This window comes from Eptesicus fuscus, chromosome 8 (assembly GCF_027574615.1).
Source record: "Eptesicus fuscus isolate TK198812 chromosome 8, DD_ASM_mEF_20220401, whole genome shotgun sequence".
Lineage (NCBI taxonomy): Eukaryota > Metazoa > Chordata > Mammalia > Chiroptera > Vespertilionidae > Eptesicus > Eptesicus fuscus.
Window position 1 is genome coordinate 61,159,566 of NC_072480.1, and position 15,253 is coordinate 61,174,818.

The 15,253-nt window shown below is 40.7% G+C and overlaps 1 protein-coding gene and 1 pseudogene across 3 annotated transcripts in view; one reads left to right on the forward strand and one right to left on the reverse strand.

The window, feature by feature from the left end:
- The window catches only part of CLDN10 (claudin 10), a 117,783-nt gene extending 102,922 nt beyond the window's left edge, over nt 1-14,861 (forward strand). For all 3 annotated transcript variants that reach the window (XM_008143995.3, XM_054720250.1, XM_054720251.1), the window contains exons 4-5: nt 13,975-14,082; nt 14,687-14,861. In XM_008143995.3, the coding sequence (XP_008142217.1) occupies nt 13,975-14,082; nt 14,687-14,810 (232 nt within the window). In that variant the 3' untranslated portion in view covers nt 14,811-14,861. The remainder of the gene's footprint in view (nt 1-13,974; nt 14,083-14,686) is intronic.
- On the reverse strand, nt 8,520-9,338 carry LOC103288273 (40S ribosomal protein S3a-like; annotated as a pseudogene).
- Nucleotides 14,862-15,253: the final 392 nt, after the last annotated feature.

The window sequence follows — 15,253 nt, forward strand, 5'->3', positions numbered from 1 at the left end:
TTTTTGTTACAGTATGCTACATATATTTTTCATTAAGGGAGTTTCTTTTGTACATTTAAAAATGGTTTTTATTCTGAAACTTTATTAAATGGGAAACAAAAACAACTGTTTTAGTGTAATTTTCACTCTTCTGCCTATTTTAGAAAAATGTATTCAGTTATAAATTTTCAATAATGATATTTGCACAGATGTACATGACACCAAACATTGAGCATTGAGATGAAAACTGAGATGACTCCAGAAGATCGGAAACATTTTAATGATATTTAAACGAAATGTCATTTTTCATTTCAATGATACATTTTTATTTCAGGGTTTAGTGTCATAAATATAGAGCAAAACTGTATTTCTCTTGGTTTATTGTATTAAGGACATTGCTGACTTTTCTGGATTATCTTTCCTAAACATCATTGTTTTTATTTCCTTGACAATTATCAAGGATGTCAGAAACTTAAAAATAGTTTTAACCTTTCCTCAAAGGTCACAGCTAATTCATGTATGCACCGTAACTTACACGTGTTCTTTGTGTGGTTTTAGTCTGTGCTGCTCTATGCTCAGTCACCTTATTCAGTTTAGTACATTAGAATTTCTTATTCTCCTTTCAGATTTTAGTGAAACTCAGTTCACTAATTATGGATTCTGAAAGGTTTTCCTCTTTTCCACATTCTTGGTGCTACATTGAACTATCCTGTTCCCACTCAGCCTCCCAGCATTTCTTTTTCCATCTATGCCTACTCATGCCCTCTGCATCTGCATTCTTGTCTGCAAAATTAGGCTAATGCTAGTACCCCTCACATAGAGTTGCTCTGAGAGTTAAGAGAGGTTGCTTATAGGGTGTCCCAAAAAATGTATTCTCACACTTGGAATAATTATAAAGGCAGTGTTTATCAAAGTACATTTCAGTTTCAAAACTGAGCTGTCAGCTGTTAAACTGTGTATGGATTTTTTTTGGGATGCCCTTTATATATGTTCAGAACTGATTAGAAATGAGCAAACCCCTGTGTTAGCTATTACTGTATTGTATTGGCTATTATTATTAAGACTAGAGGCTTGATGCATGAAATTTGTGCAAGAGTAGGCCTTCCTTCCCCCAGCTGCTGGCACTGGCTTCCCTCACAGCCCCGGCTTCATCTGGAAGGACTTCCAGTCTAATTAGCATATTATGCTTTTATTATTATAGATTGCTTTTTGAATTACATGTTGTATTTAAGATGTGGCTTATCTTTATAGATGTCTTTATTAAGCTCTTCTGCAGTGACTTAAAATAGAACACCTACAATTTGCCAATTTACTTTCATGTAATTAAAAACACAAGAGCTAGGGATTATGTAAAACAGCAGGACTTACAGATTGGTAGTATTTATAAGTAACAGGCCATCCATATCAAGGACTTATAGAAAATATAGACTTTTTTTTAAAATCCTGCTTATTGAAAACATGTTAGCTTTTTGCGATAGGGACTATTTTTCTCACTCATCATGCACAAAGAAAGGCCTTCTATAACTTACATAAAATCCCTTAGATCAAAGAGTTGTCAAGGCCTGAAAGTTGTAAATATGATCAGATTCTAACCACCTACAATGATAGAATCCTATGTAATGAAAGGTTAATATGCAAATTGACCCAAACGACCAGTCGCTATGACACACAGTTAATATGCAAATTGACCAAACGACCAGTCGCTATGACACACAGTTAATATGCAAATTGACCCAAACGACCAGTCGCTATGACACACATGCTCAATGCAGGAGCTGCCCCCTGGTGGTCAGTGCACTCCCACAGGGGGAGCGCTGCTCAGCCACAAGCTGGGCTGACGGCTGCCAGTGCAGCGGTAGTGGCGGGAGCCTATCCTGCCTCCTCAGCAGCACTTAAGCCATCAGTCGGACATCCCTGAGGGCTCCCAAACTGTGAGAGGGCGCAGGCCAGGCTGAGGGACCCCCCTGAGTGCACGAATTTTCGTGCACTGGGTCTCTAGTAGAGACATAAAAATGATGTGACACTAGAGAAATTTACAGACTTCTTTTTAAAAAAAACTCACTTCTGTGCAAACCAAGTCGACTAACTTGACTTCATCTGTTTTCCCTTTACCAACACCTCTCATAGAGGATATGAAAATTGAGAAGCTCGATAAACTGCAAATTGTCTCTCAACATAGAATAAACGCATTTCATGTCTTAAAATATGATCTTTGAAGCAAGATTTTCATTTGGCTTATTCTAGGGGGATACACTCCTTAGCTGGCATTTGCTACATTTGCTAGAATTTAGTGATGTGTGCCTCTGATTTAGTTTGTACGTGAACTTAGAATATGTCAGGGAATCAAGGCTAAAGGCAGGGCCAAGCCCAGGTGAGCTGAAATTTGGAGGTTCTGACTTTCTTCAGTGCCTTCACTGACCTGCACGAGAGTAAGTTCCTTGAAGTCAGAAAACATATATTTCACCTCTATCTTACTCGCCTAGCACCGTGCCTGGTAAGTGAAACTCTTATCTGTAGAGCTAGTCTTTTCATAATTAGCAGGAAAGGTTTCTGTAGTCCCAGCAGACAGAGGAAGCCTCTGAGAGGATGGACATAGAAGGCACACTCAACTCTCCTCCTACCATCCTTAGCACATATTACTCTTCCTAACGCCAGCTACTGCCAATTAACATCTATCCCTTCAGGCCTAGAAGGCAGGTGAGTGTCTAGGTGCTTAGGAAGGCAGTGAGAGCTGCTCTGCTCATGCCCTAGTTTAAATTTCTAGTGAGCATATACTTGCTCTCCCATACCTAAACCCTAAAATGCACTGGAAAATGGTTCAGGCCTCAGAACCTAGTTTTGTTATTGGCTTGCTTCTGCTGCTGTTGTTTTTCTTAAGAATTCTGTATTAAATGGACTGAATCTTCTTTTAGATTTCCAGCACATACTTATATAAGGCCCATTTTGGTTGCCTAAATTAGGAAAACACAGCTAAGGTCATCAAAAAGTTCCCACTACATGCCCTGGCCGGTTTGACTTGGTGGATAGAGCATTGGCCTTCGGACTGAAGGGTCCCAAGTTTGATACTGGTCAAGGGCACATGCCCGGGTTGCAGGCTCGATCCCCAGTGGGGGGCATGCAGGAGGCAGTCGATCAATGATTCTCTTTCATCATTGATATTTCTATCTCTCTCCCCCTCTTCCTTCCTCTCTGAAATAAATGAAATCAATAAAAATATATTAAAAAAATAGTTTCCACTACAATCCTACTATATGCAAAGAACTCAGTAGGCACTTTGTTGAGAGAGAAAAAAAAAAAGAGTGGCTTCTAGGGTAGAGTTGGACTAAAGATCGGGGCAGGAGCATGGCAAACACTATCACACTTATGTTCAGTGGCTATTTATTTCTGAAACCCTTCCCTTCCCACCACTTATCAGGAAGACTTTTCTTCCAGGCTGCAATCATTTGACAGGATTGCGATCTAAAGAATTTCATCTGATTCTGGTTGTATTCTGCCATTTCCCCATTTTTCTCCTTTGGTTTTGCTTCCTTGTTTTCATTCAAGTTACAATTATCTTTTATGATTCCTGGATGGGCTCCTGCAAATCCTTAAAAACTATTTCTCAGTTCTTCCCTTTGGGCTGTTTCAAACTAAATTCCTTCTTTTTATTATAACAAAACCTACATAATCCCCCAAACACCACCTCCACCCCGCAATCTACTCTCCTGCAAGCCTATGGTAACAGACACCCCTTAGTGATTCACCTTACCAGGGTGTTAAAAGTTAATTACATTATTTCCACCTTTGTATTGTCATCCAAACCACTAACTTCCTGAATGTCTGCTTTTTTTTTTTCTTAAATAAACTGTTCCAAGTAAGATGTGATTGACATAAAGGAACTTGTTTTCAAAGCATGCCAAGTTAAAGCACCGAACCAGTTGCCCTAATTGAGCAAACAGGTGATCACAACCTTAGAGTTATTCTCCTTTAGTATGTGAGAATTATCATTAATGTTTTGGCTGTGATATTTTTCATGTTTGGGTCTTACCTGCAGGGTTTCCTATTTTCAGAGTTTTTAAAACCATTTATAGAATGGTTTTAAACATTTTCCTTGGTGAAGTTGAAATGAATATCGATCTCACTAGGTGACCTTGCCAAGACATTGAACTTCTTTCTTCTGTCCTTTTTATAACTTGATGAATTATGGAGGTTTTTTTATTCAGGCTTACTCCATTCATGAGGTTATTTGGAGAATGGGTTAATATCAGTAAACAGCCCATAGATTCTTGGATAAGGGATTCCATAGAAATGCCACATGAACAAAAAATGCAACTGTTAAATAGTAAGGTGTTGTTCTGTGACTGTTTGGTGGTAGCCAGGCCACTTCAGACCAATTTATTTGATGCTTTTGTTATGCCAGCACGACTTGAAAACCAAGTGTTAGACATCTGTGTTTTGTTCTTACTGACCATTAATGAAGTCCCCATCCATGCCAGTATGCCATGCTTTCTGGTCACTCAGCTTGTTACCACCCCCAGCCCTCCAGCCCTTTCCCTCTCCTCCTCACATCTTGGCTAACCCCTGCTTCTCCTGCAGGACTTGCGTTCTGGGTGAGGGGCCTCCTGGCTGCTGATGTTGCACCTCATGCTTCTATCATAATCCTCCTGGGAGATTAGCACTTGCTTATTGGTGCATCTCCCAAACCAGACCAGGAACATCTCAAAGCAGAGATCACGCCTTGCTGATTGTTGGAGTCTCTTGCAGCCAGTCCATGCTCCATGACATTTACAGCAAGGATGGTCAAGCAGCAGTGCTGTGTGACTGTCCGTCTGTCTGTCTGCATCTCTCTTGGAGTAGAAAGACGTGAGCATGCTTGTGGCGATTTTGGTTAAGTGAGTGAGGAGAGGAGGCAGCATAATGTACTGTTTAAGAGTGAGGACCCACATGTCCCACCACTTAGAAGAGCACCTGACACATAGCAGGCTCTCAAGAAATGTTGAATTAAAAACTTCTGTTTGAAGGCATGTTTAAAAATTATTGAGGTAGAAAATATGTTGGGAAGGACATAGAACAACCAGAACTCTCATTCACTGCTGGTGGGGATGTAAATGGTGCAATCACATTGAAAACCTGTGTGGCAGCATCTACGACATCTGGACACGTGACCCAAGAATTACATTCCTAGGAAGATACCCAGCAGAAATGCATCCATATTTTTATAAAAATACACGTGCAGTGTTCATAGCAGCACTTTTTGTAATAGCCTAAAATGTCAACTACCCACATGCCTCTCAGCAGTAGAGTGAGTGAACAAATTGTTATATATTCACACAGTGGGACACTAAAAGACATGAGAATAAACCGTCTACAACCATTTGGATAAATCTCAAAATTAGTAATGAATGAAAGAAGCCAGACTCAAAAGAGTACATATAACATGGTTCCACTTATTTAACTACAAGGACAGGCAAAACTAACCTGAGCTGTTAGAAGTCCGAGAGAGGAGCAGTGACTGGAAGGGGGCACAGTGCGGCTCTAGCGTTTTGATTCCTGCGGCACATGCATGTTGAATTTGTGAAACTTGACCTGTGCATACTTGTGTATGTAAATTTATTAAAAGCTTTAACAATTATTTTTTTAAAAAGGAGTAAGGGCCCCGGATCCAGGCTACTTGGGAGTAAACCCCAACTCTGCCACTTATTAGTTGTGCATCTTGAAGAAGTTACTTGTCCTTTCTGTGGTCTGTGTTCCTCGTCTGTAAAATGGGTAGTAGGTACTCTGAGGTTACTGTGAGAATTAGACAAGGTAGCACATTTCGGTTGTTTAGAAGTGTGCCTAGCACATAATAAGCACTCAGTAAATGTTAGCTATTATTTTAAAGGGTACTGGCCCTTAAGCAGAGTACATTAATGTACCATTTTATTACCTTATACAGTATATTAAGGCTAGCCATTGAGAACTGTAGATTGAAATGTTGGAGACCTAGTAGAAAGGATAATTGTTGTAAGATACTTGGCTCTAAACTAGAAGGTAGGCTTGAAAGGGGTCTAGCATGAAACCGTTGTAAAGAAACAAGGCTTGTATAATTTCTTCTCTTTATTTCTCATCACCTCATTCCTAGCATTGAGTTAGAGATACACAACAAATTGAAACTGTCAAATGGAAAGTCTTGAAGCCCTTCTAACAAGAACCCACTCTGCATACATCTTCCCCAGCACCTGGTTTGGTTCTGAAATGTTTTCGGGTAGGCTGCTGAGGATTCTGAGCAAAATGCAGATATACTTTTAATTGATCCAAATTTTTTTTTTTTTTGCTCCAAGTCCATCTGTGTATTTTTCTCTCAACACAAACAGATGTGCACACCTGTCTCCACAGATTCTTGACCTGTGCTCGCCAGTGCTGGTCTTGCCTAAAGTGTCTCGGGACAGTGTGGGTTGTCTTCAGAATTTGTAATCTTGAAGCACAGCCCCCTCTGCAGTCAGTTTGCCCAGACTTCAACGTTTGTGTGTAAACATGTTACTGTGCCTACTTGGAGTGTTATAACCCGGCATATCATTTCTCACTGAAAATGCAGGCTCAGGAAACTCCCAATTACCCACATGAATGGAGACCAATGGCATGGATATTGCTAAACAACGGATTTGTTTTTGAACTATGTAATTTTGGGGACATGAGATGTTCTTTGGCTAATATCATATTGTTATACTGTGGATGGGTTATTAAGTTCCCATGAATAATTGGCAAAAATCTGAACTCCTGTAAAGATACCTACTGAGCACTTTACAAGAGGGAAGGAGGCAGAGAGATTGAGAGGCAGGTTTTAGAGTCAGACGTCTGCTCAGACCCTGGCTGGCTGACAGAGATAGCACCTCCTGCTTGTGAAGGTTAAGGATGAAAGGAAATAACTTATAAAACACCCACCACAGCGGCACATGGTATGTGATCAATAAGTGTTACAGTGTACCTGTATTGATATATAGAATGTGTAGAATTCTGAACTACCCTAATGATAATACATGGAAAGATAATGCATGCATGTCTACCATAAACTAGCCACTGAAGAGCAATTTAGAATTGGCACCCCCCCGCAAAAAAAAAAAATCAGTCTTTATTTGGGGTTTCCTAAATTTGATAATACTCCATGAAGTTTCCATATATAAGTAGACATTATTTAAATTATCCCATTCTACTTGAGTCACCATTGGGGAGGCACCTGCCACTTTTTAGTCGTCTCATGTGGAGACTTAAGTGAGAAATCTTGGGGCATCTTTCAGGCGGCATGAGATAACTGTTAAATGATGTGAATTGCATAAGTGAGACTAGACTGCGACAGTCTCGGGGAGAAAAAAAAGGCACTAAACACCCTGCTTCTAGAATGAAGAGTATTTGGGGGAAATGTTTGTTTGTAAATAATGCTGTTAGGGTACTTATTTAATACTAGAGGCCCAGTGCACGAAATCGTGCAGGTAGGATTCCTAAGGCCTAGCCTGTGATCAGGGCCATCTTCTGCCTGTTCGCCAGTCCCCAGGCCAAACATCTCTTTCGCGGCCTCCGCCACCGGGGTGGGTAGGTCGCGGGTGCGCCCCGCAGCTTCTGGTGGCGGTGCCTGCGTCAGCGGCCCCTAGCGAGCGGGCAGAGCGTTCCATCAATGGCCAGCTCGGTGAATGCACATGGAGGTGAAGTCGCCGGTGCCCGCTTTCCCGCCGGCCTGAGCCCCCGAGCAGCCAGGGATGAGCTGGGGATCCCAACAGCCTGACAGCCAGCCTGGTCCTCCTGCCACCCACCCCAGTTCCCCCATTCACCATCGCTGATCCATCAGAGCCTGCAGGCCGGGGGGAGGGACTAAGAGGTCAGCCATTCTGCCCACTCTCCAGTCCCCAGTCTTGCCCCACCACCACCCATCTGCTTCTCTGTGGTTCCCCGTGGTTCCCTGTGGTTTCTGCGAGTGGGGATGGGAGGGGGTGAAGGAGATGGGGGAAGGGAGGGGCCAAGAGGTGGTCAATGCACCTCATGGCAACTGGTCGAGCAGTCGTTCTAGTCGTTAAGCTTATGGTCCCTGGCCTTTTATTATACAGGATAAAATCCATCCATGCAGTTACATAGATCTTGGATTTTATAAGCCTCTGAGTAAAGTTTATTTTAGATGGTAATCTTTAAATGAAGGCAAACTGCCTTGGCCTGTGTGGCTCAGTTGGTTGGAGCATTGTCCCTTACAACAAAAGGTTTCAGGTTACATACCTGGTCAGGGTACATACCTAGGTTGTGGGTTCAATCCCCATTTTGGACGCGTACAGGAGGCAACCGATCTATGTTTCTCTCTCTTTCCCTCTCCCTTCATCTATCTTTAAAATCAATAAAAACTTATCCTCAGGTGAGGATTTAAAAAAATAGAAAGCAAACCAATGGAATTCAATTTTAAAATGTTAACATTGATAATATATAAGTGTACTTTCTAAACTTCAAATATTTTTATATGTATTTAGTTGTTTTAAGATAATTGGAATATTTATTTTGGCTCCTGCCATTCGTTTATTTATTTTTCATAAATAGGATTTTTTTTATTTGTCACCATTAAGTGTCTGAATTTTAAACAGATTCTTGGACTGGAGGCTCATATCCATCAGCTCATTCAACTTTAGCATCTATCTCATCCCCAGTAGCTTTTCCAGAACTGCTACCTTCACCAGGAAGCTCCATGAATTTTCCCAATTCAAACTTGGGCTTCTTCAGCATTTTGATATATCTAACAAAGGCATTATGGAGCGAATAAATAGATTGGCAAGCCTTTTCTATGTCTTTTCCAATGCTGTCTGGAATCAATTTCTTGACCACTTCTTTCAAGTCATCTGTCTGCACCTCTCAGGTCATGATTTCCATCATCTTCTTCCGGATTTGGTGGACCTGCTGATGCTGAGCATAAGAGGTCTTCCAAATCCGATTGTTGCTCTTTTTAGTAAAACCAACACAGAATAGACAAAACAAATAACCATCGGTAGTCTTGACATTGACATGAGCTTCAATCATGGCCTGCCACTTCTTGACCATGGAGCACATTTTGTCATGGGTAAGATCCACGTCATGGAAATTAGGCAGTTTTGCCCTGAACATCCTCAGTAATTGGCTTGAATTTTCTAAACGCAGCTTCATCATTCTATAGATCAGTTAGGCTCACTTCAAAAACACGACCCTGGAGAACATCAGATGCGATTTTGGTTCCTTGAGTTCTCATGACTAGTGTTTTCCCAACATTTCTTATATTGACCATAGCCGTTGCTTTCACATCATACCAATCTTTCTTAGAAAATGGATCAACCACTTTCTTCTTGGCTCCCTTTTTGCCGCCTTTCGTGAGGTGCTTGCTTGTTCTTGCCCACGGCCATGGTGCTGCTCAGAGAGCCAGAAGGCTGGCTCCTGCCACTCTTGATTAAAATGAGAAGTAGAACACTGTGTTTTGGCGGGGAAACCCCACTATCCTGATGGTCAAAAGACCTGGCTCCTAGTTCCGTGACTTTCAGCAAGGTCACTTCACTTCTTTGGGATCTTAAAAGGATGTGGTTATTTTCATTCACCAAACAGTTTTTGTTTTGCTTTTAGAGGAGCTGATTTTCTCTTTTTCAAGTCCAACATGTCCTGATTTTAATTACTGCTCTCACCTTTTCTTGTGCTGGGTGAAAAGATAGCCTGAGGGAATTTAGAAAAATTCCATACCCCCGAGCTCTGAGCCACTGAGAACATAATGAGCCAGGGAGAGAGAACACATACGCTTCTGAAATGACAACTGAAACCAGTGCACTGATCGAATTTTTTATATTAATGAAGTCTTTTACTTAGCTGAGGTGTGCATAAAAGGAAGGAGTGATGGCTAAGAGCTCAGGGTTTGGATCACAGTTATGCGTTTTAAATCCTGGTTCTAGCCACCATTTACTTAGCTGAGATATGGGTCAAGTAATCTAATCTCCCTGAGCTTCAGTTTCCTCATTTGTAAAACCCATCTCTCAGAATTGCAATGGAGTTCGAATATGGTAATATGTGTAAAAAAAATCTTGGCACACAAAAAGTTCCAGTACCATGAGCTGACAGTAATAGTAACTTTTGTCACCATGGACATTTACTTGAACCACATCTATATGGATTTGGGAGAACAGGTAATGTTTATTTTGGAAAAAAAAATACTCTTCTGATTCTATTGTTACATGTCATCACACTTTATATAATTGTTTGCTTAATGTCTGACTATTCCCGCTAAACTGTGAGATCCTTGAGAAAGGAGCTATGTCTCTCTCATCTACCACGAAACACATGAATTAGCACGAGGGTTAGCCTGTAGTTTCTGTGGTGGCGACCAGGGTCTGCTCCCCATGGATGGCAGATCAGGTGGTAGCAGGGGTTTGGGTGCAAGGAAGGCAAACATAGGAGGTGAAGATAAATAACAGGTGTTTCTCAGTCCATTCCCTCAGGATTGCTGTGAAGGTTACAGGCTGAAATAGGAATTAAAGTATGAAGGCATCAGAATTAAGGCCATCAAAGTGGTTCTAGTTCTGATTCTCTCAACGTGGCGTGAGAGACGTGAGCACAGCCTGGCGGATGGGAATAACTTCATCCAATAGTTTAGAGCAGTGGTTCTCAACCTCTCTAATGCTGCGACCCTTTAATACAGTTCCTCATGTTGTGGTGACCCCCAACCATAAAATTATTTTTGTTGCTACTTCATAACTGTAATTTTGCTACTGTTATGAATTGTAATGTAAATATCTGTGTTTTCTGATGGTCTTCTGTGTTTTCTGATGGTCTTAAAATATCTGTGTTTTCTGATGGTCTATATTTACAAAATATCTGTGTTTTCTGATGGTGTTTTCTGATGGTCTCAACCGCTAGTAGGGTCGCCTAAGACCATCGGAAAACACAGATATTTACATTACGATTCATTAACAGTAGCAAAATTACAGTTATGAAGTAGCAACAAAAATAATTTTATGGTTGGGGGTCACCACAACATGAGAACTGTATTAAAGGGTTTCGGCATTAGAAAGGTTGAGAACCACTGGTTTAGAGGCTATTTCAATGCCTTTGATCTTTACGGTTCTTTTTGGGGAATATTTTAAGTGCATAATCTGTGTTTTAATGTCTCTGAACTCAAGTACAATTTCCCCTTCTACTAATTTACTAAATTTGCATTCAATTACATACATGAATTAAAGTCCTATAGGCAGCTTTGGATTAGTCCTACCAACTGAGCAGAATATCTGAGAGAGGCTCCAAAAACAACGTTCTGATCTATCAAACGAGGTTCTGTCTTCAACCTGCTGATCATAGAGCCCTCTGGGGTTAAGCAGATTTTCAGCCTTTTAGAATAATGAAGGCACTTCCTTGATTGTAACAGCTCAATAAGGAGATCACACAATGAGAGGGAAAGCTGGTCTAGGGCCAGGAGGGTATTGTTAACAAAAGACAGGCCTGCAATTTGGATAGTCTTCTAAGGTGGTGAAGTCAGCTTCTTAGCATTACCAAAATGAAGAAAGAGTTCCAAGCAGAGACAGTTTCCCAATCAGTGTCAAGGATGTGTCCTCATGGCAAATCTGAGTGGATAGCAGATTGCTCTCCTCAGTCCCGACTTTCAATAATGGAAGTCCATTTTTGCCAGATCGTGCACACTGATAGGTATGAATTCAAGTAACTGTTGAGTAAGTCTGCTAAACATTTCTTTTAACAGAATAAAGGAAGAAAAGTCTCTGAAAGAGAAAGCACCAAGTCACAAAAGCCCTCACATCCGAATTGTTAAAAATTATTGGTATAGACGTGGAGTCTCTTAAAAACTTCAACTCTAAAATGGTACTACCACTCATTAAGTGTTTGTCTCCAACAAAAATCACAAGGAATTCAAATGAAAATGATATTTCCCTCGTATTGGAGTCTATATTCAGTGACCTTAAGAAAATTAACATATATTTTAAAAAGAAATAAGTGAACCAATTTTTAGTATAAGCCAAACTCTTGATTCTTAAATCCCTTCAGAAAGTTTCAAGATGCTTAAATAAATATAAAGACAATTGCTGACATTTGAGCTGCCTGGGTAATGTATCCTCTGATTTGTCACAACACTGCAAACGTTTACATGTTCTTTTGAATCCATAGCACTGAGCTCTGGTGGTCAATTAGAGACTTATTTTTAATCAACCATGGTACCTGGCACTGTCAGAAAATCTCGGACTGTTTCTTCCAGAGTTATTTACACTAAGTTATACTAACACATAGTTTCAGGAGAGAAAACAGCGTAAAATCTGGTGTGTGCGGGGGGGAGATAGAGAAAAGTGGAAAGTATCATTAAATTGTAATCTTATAACAGTGCCCTTCAAATAGAAATTTTCAGTATGCTATTCATCTAGTTGTCTCTGCAGTAAGAGGAAGAGAATGGGTGGATATGATGCCAGCTTACTATAGGACTTTTAGATGTTTTAAGGTCAAATGATATTTTGTGTGGTGTTTTTTTTGTGTGTGTGTGTGTGTGTGTTTTAAATATATTTTTATTGATTTCATTGATTTAAGAGAGGAAGGAAGAGGGAGAGAGAGATAGAAACATCAATGATGAAAGAGAATCATTGATCGGCTGCCTCCTGCATGCTCCCCACTGGGGATCGAGCCTGCAACCTGGGCATGTGCCCTTGACCGGTATCGAACTTGGGACCCTTCAGTCCGCAGGCCAATGCTCTATCCACCAAGCCAAACCGGCCAGGGCTCAAATGATATTTTGACCTTACAGCTTGGCACTGTGCTTGTTTTATTTGCATAATCTTGTTAAAACATATTCAAAGCAGGGCTGATGTGGGAATTCCGTGACATCCCTTGTAGATGTACAACATATTTAATGAAGGTATCATTGATAAAACTGCCAATTCAACACTCTTGATCTGGCCAGCTCGCTTCTTACCTGTGCGCGTCTCTCTTCAGTCCTCTTTTGAACTCTCTATTTACCTCCAACCTTCTGTTTCTGCCATTGCCTCTGATGCTACCAGTCGAAGTTTCTAGGTTCCCAGAGCCTAATCAGGCTCCAGGGCAGGATGCTGTGCTTACAACTATGCCTTGCTTCCACTATCACCTTGATTTCCAAGGAAAGGCAACACAAGATGAGGAAAGGAGGGACCCCAGGGCAGCATGAATTGTGTACATGTCTCCCTCCCAATGGCAAACACAGGCCATGAAATTGCCTCTGTAATCACATCTGAAAATAGGCAAGTGAACCATAAGTCCTTAGTTTTGTAGGTGTTGCTTCCTACTTGCGCCAGGTGGTGGCCAGGGCCAGGCTGTTCCACTGCCCACCACTGCTGTGACTCAAACCACCCAGAAGACCTGCCCAGCCTGGGTGGGGACACGGCTCATAGAAAGAGATGAGACAAATTCAGGACAGGCCTGGGCCAGCTGCTGTCAACATCATGGTGTGACCTTGATACCACACTCTGGCCCTGGCTCTGCACCTGGCTCAGGGGGTTGGGCTGGGGAGGGAGTTAACCTTGGCATGTCTTTCTTACCCTCACTTACTTTCCTTTCTTAGTTCCTCTGTGGATTCTGTATCATCAGATCTTCCTACTGTGACTTCACTTTACAATGAAAAGCACCCTTAGGTAGGGAATGGCAACATCATTTTTTCCCTTGCAATGGCAGACTATGGGCCAAAAAGTTTGAGAACCACTTCTTTATTAAAAAAACCCAAAAAAACAAAAAAACACTATTCTTCAAGAATGGGATAGACAAACATGAGAAACACACAGTCCCTGAGATTTGGGTATACTCTTATTCTTTATTTATTTCTCTGGGGATATATAATCAAGTGATGTCTATAAAAACACTTTGAGAAAAGTTTGAAGCATTATATGGATACAAGGTGTTATTACTTCCTGTACAAGCTCTAATAGCAAAAATTATAATTAGCATTGAGTAAATGCTAGCTAGTAGTGTTACTGTTTAACACCCTCGAACCCCCTTAATAAGAAGCCGTAATACTGGTGTAATACTTCCTCACAGGTATGAATTAGGAGCCGCTCTGTTTATTGGATGGTCAGGAGCCACACTCTGCATAATTGGTGGCGTCATATTTTGCTTTTCAATATCTGACAGCAACAAAACACCCAGGTATGAAAAAGAAACAAAATGACCTTTTAAAAAGTACTATACTATTCTTAAATCACTACGTGTGAGACGTTATAGATAGTTCATGCTTCTTAGAAACTTCAAAAACCCAGGATTGGGAAAGGTTAGGAATATATTGTAAATATATTAAACAGAGTAAATATAATATTGAATAGAATATAGTTAATTATAGTTTTTTGTTTGTTTTTAAGCTCATCATTCTTACATTCCAAAGCTAGTTCTGGAAGTAGAACCATGGGTCTGACTATGGGGGCATTCTTCACTTTGGCCTCATCATAACTTTCACATAGAAATTGCTGATGAAGGTCAATGTGGCATCCTAGCTTCCCGGAAGAGAAGTTTTAAATAATGGTTTTAAAGGATAATCACTGAACAAATGAAAAAGCCAGGAGTTTCTTCTGCAGAGATTATCACACCAGCAGTTCAGAACTGACTTTGAAACATTTCTTGGGAAGAAGGCTAACTGGAAGTAATCAGGGGGACTTGGACTTAGCTATGACACAAGTAGGGGGAGAATGGATTCTTCCCATTTTTGTTTGCCCTACGTGTAAAACAGAATCTACCGAACTGTGTTTTTGCCTTTCAGAATGGGATACGCATACAATGGGGCCACATCTGTCATGTCTTCTCGGACAAAGTACCATGGTGGAGAAGGAGATATCAAAACCACAACCCCCTCCAAACAGTTTGATAAAAATGCTTACGTCTAAAGAGCACTGCTGCAAGGTGAACCGCTCACAAATGATCCCATCAGGGCTCTCCTATAATTAACACTCAAACTATTTTTAAAATATGAATTTTTGAAGTTGTTGATTGTATGGATGTAAATGTTCTTACATAGTTATAGACTAATCATTTTCTGTTATGGCTTTCTACAAAAAAATAAACATGTTATTTACAGGATTTGTATATATTTTATCCCTTTCTAGCAGCAAAGGGGGTCAGGATGTATTTTCTAAAGCAGTCTTAATCAGATTTGCAGTCTTTGTCCCCATTCCTTATGATTCTTTCTTCATATATTTAACAGAAAGTGTATAACGAGTGCTGTCTTGTAAACAGTAAGTCGTCTCAGGGGGCAGTCTGAGACTATTCCTCAAAAGACGTTCGGGTTGAGTGGACTTGTTCTGGCTGCATGTAGTGACTTCTAGTTTCT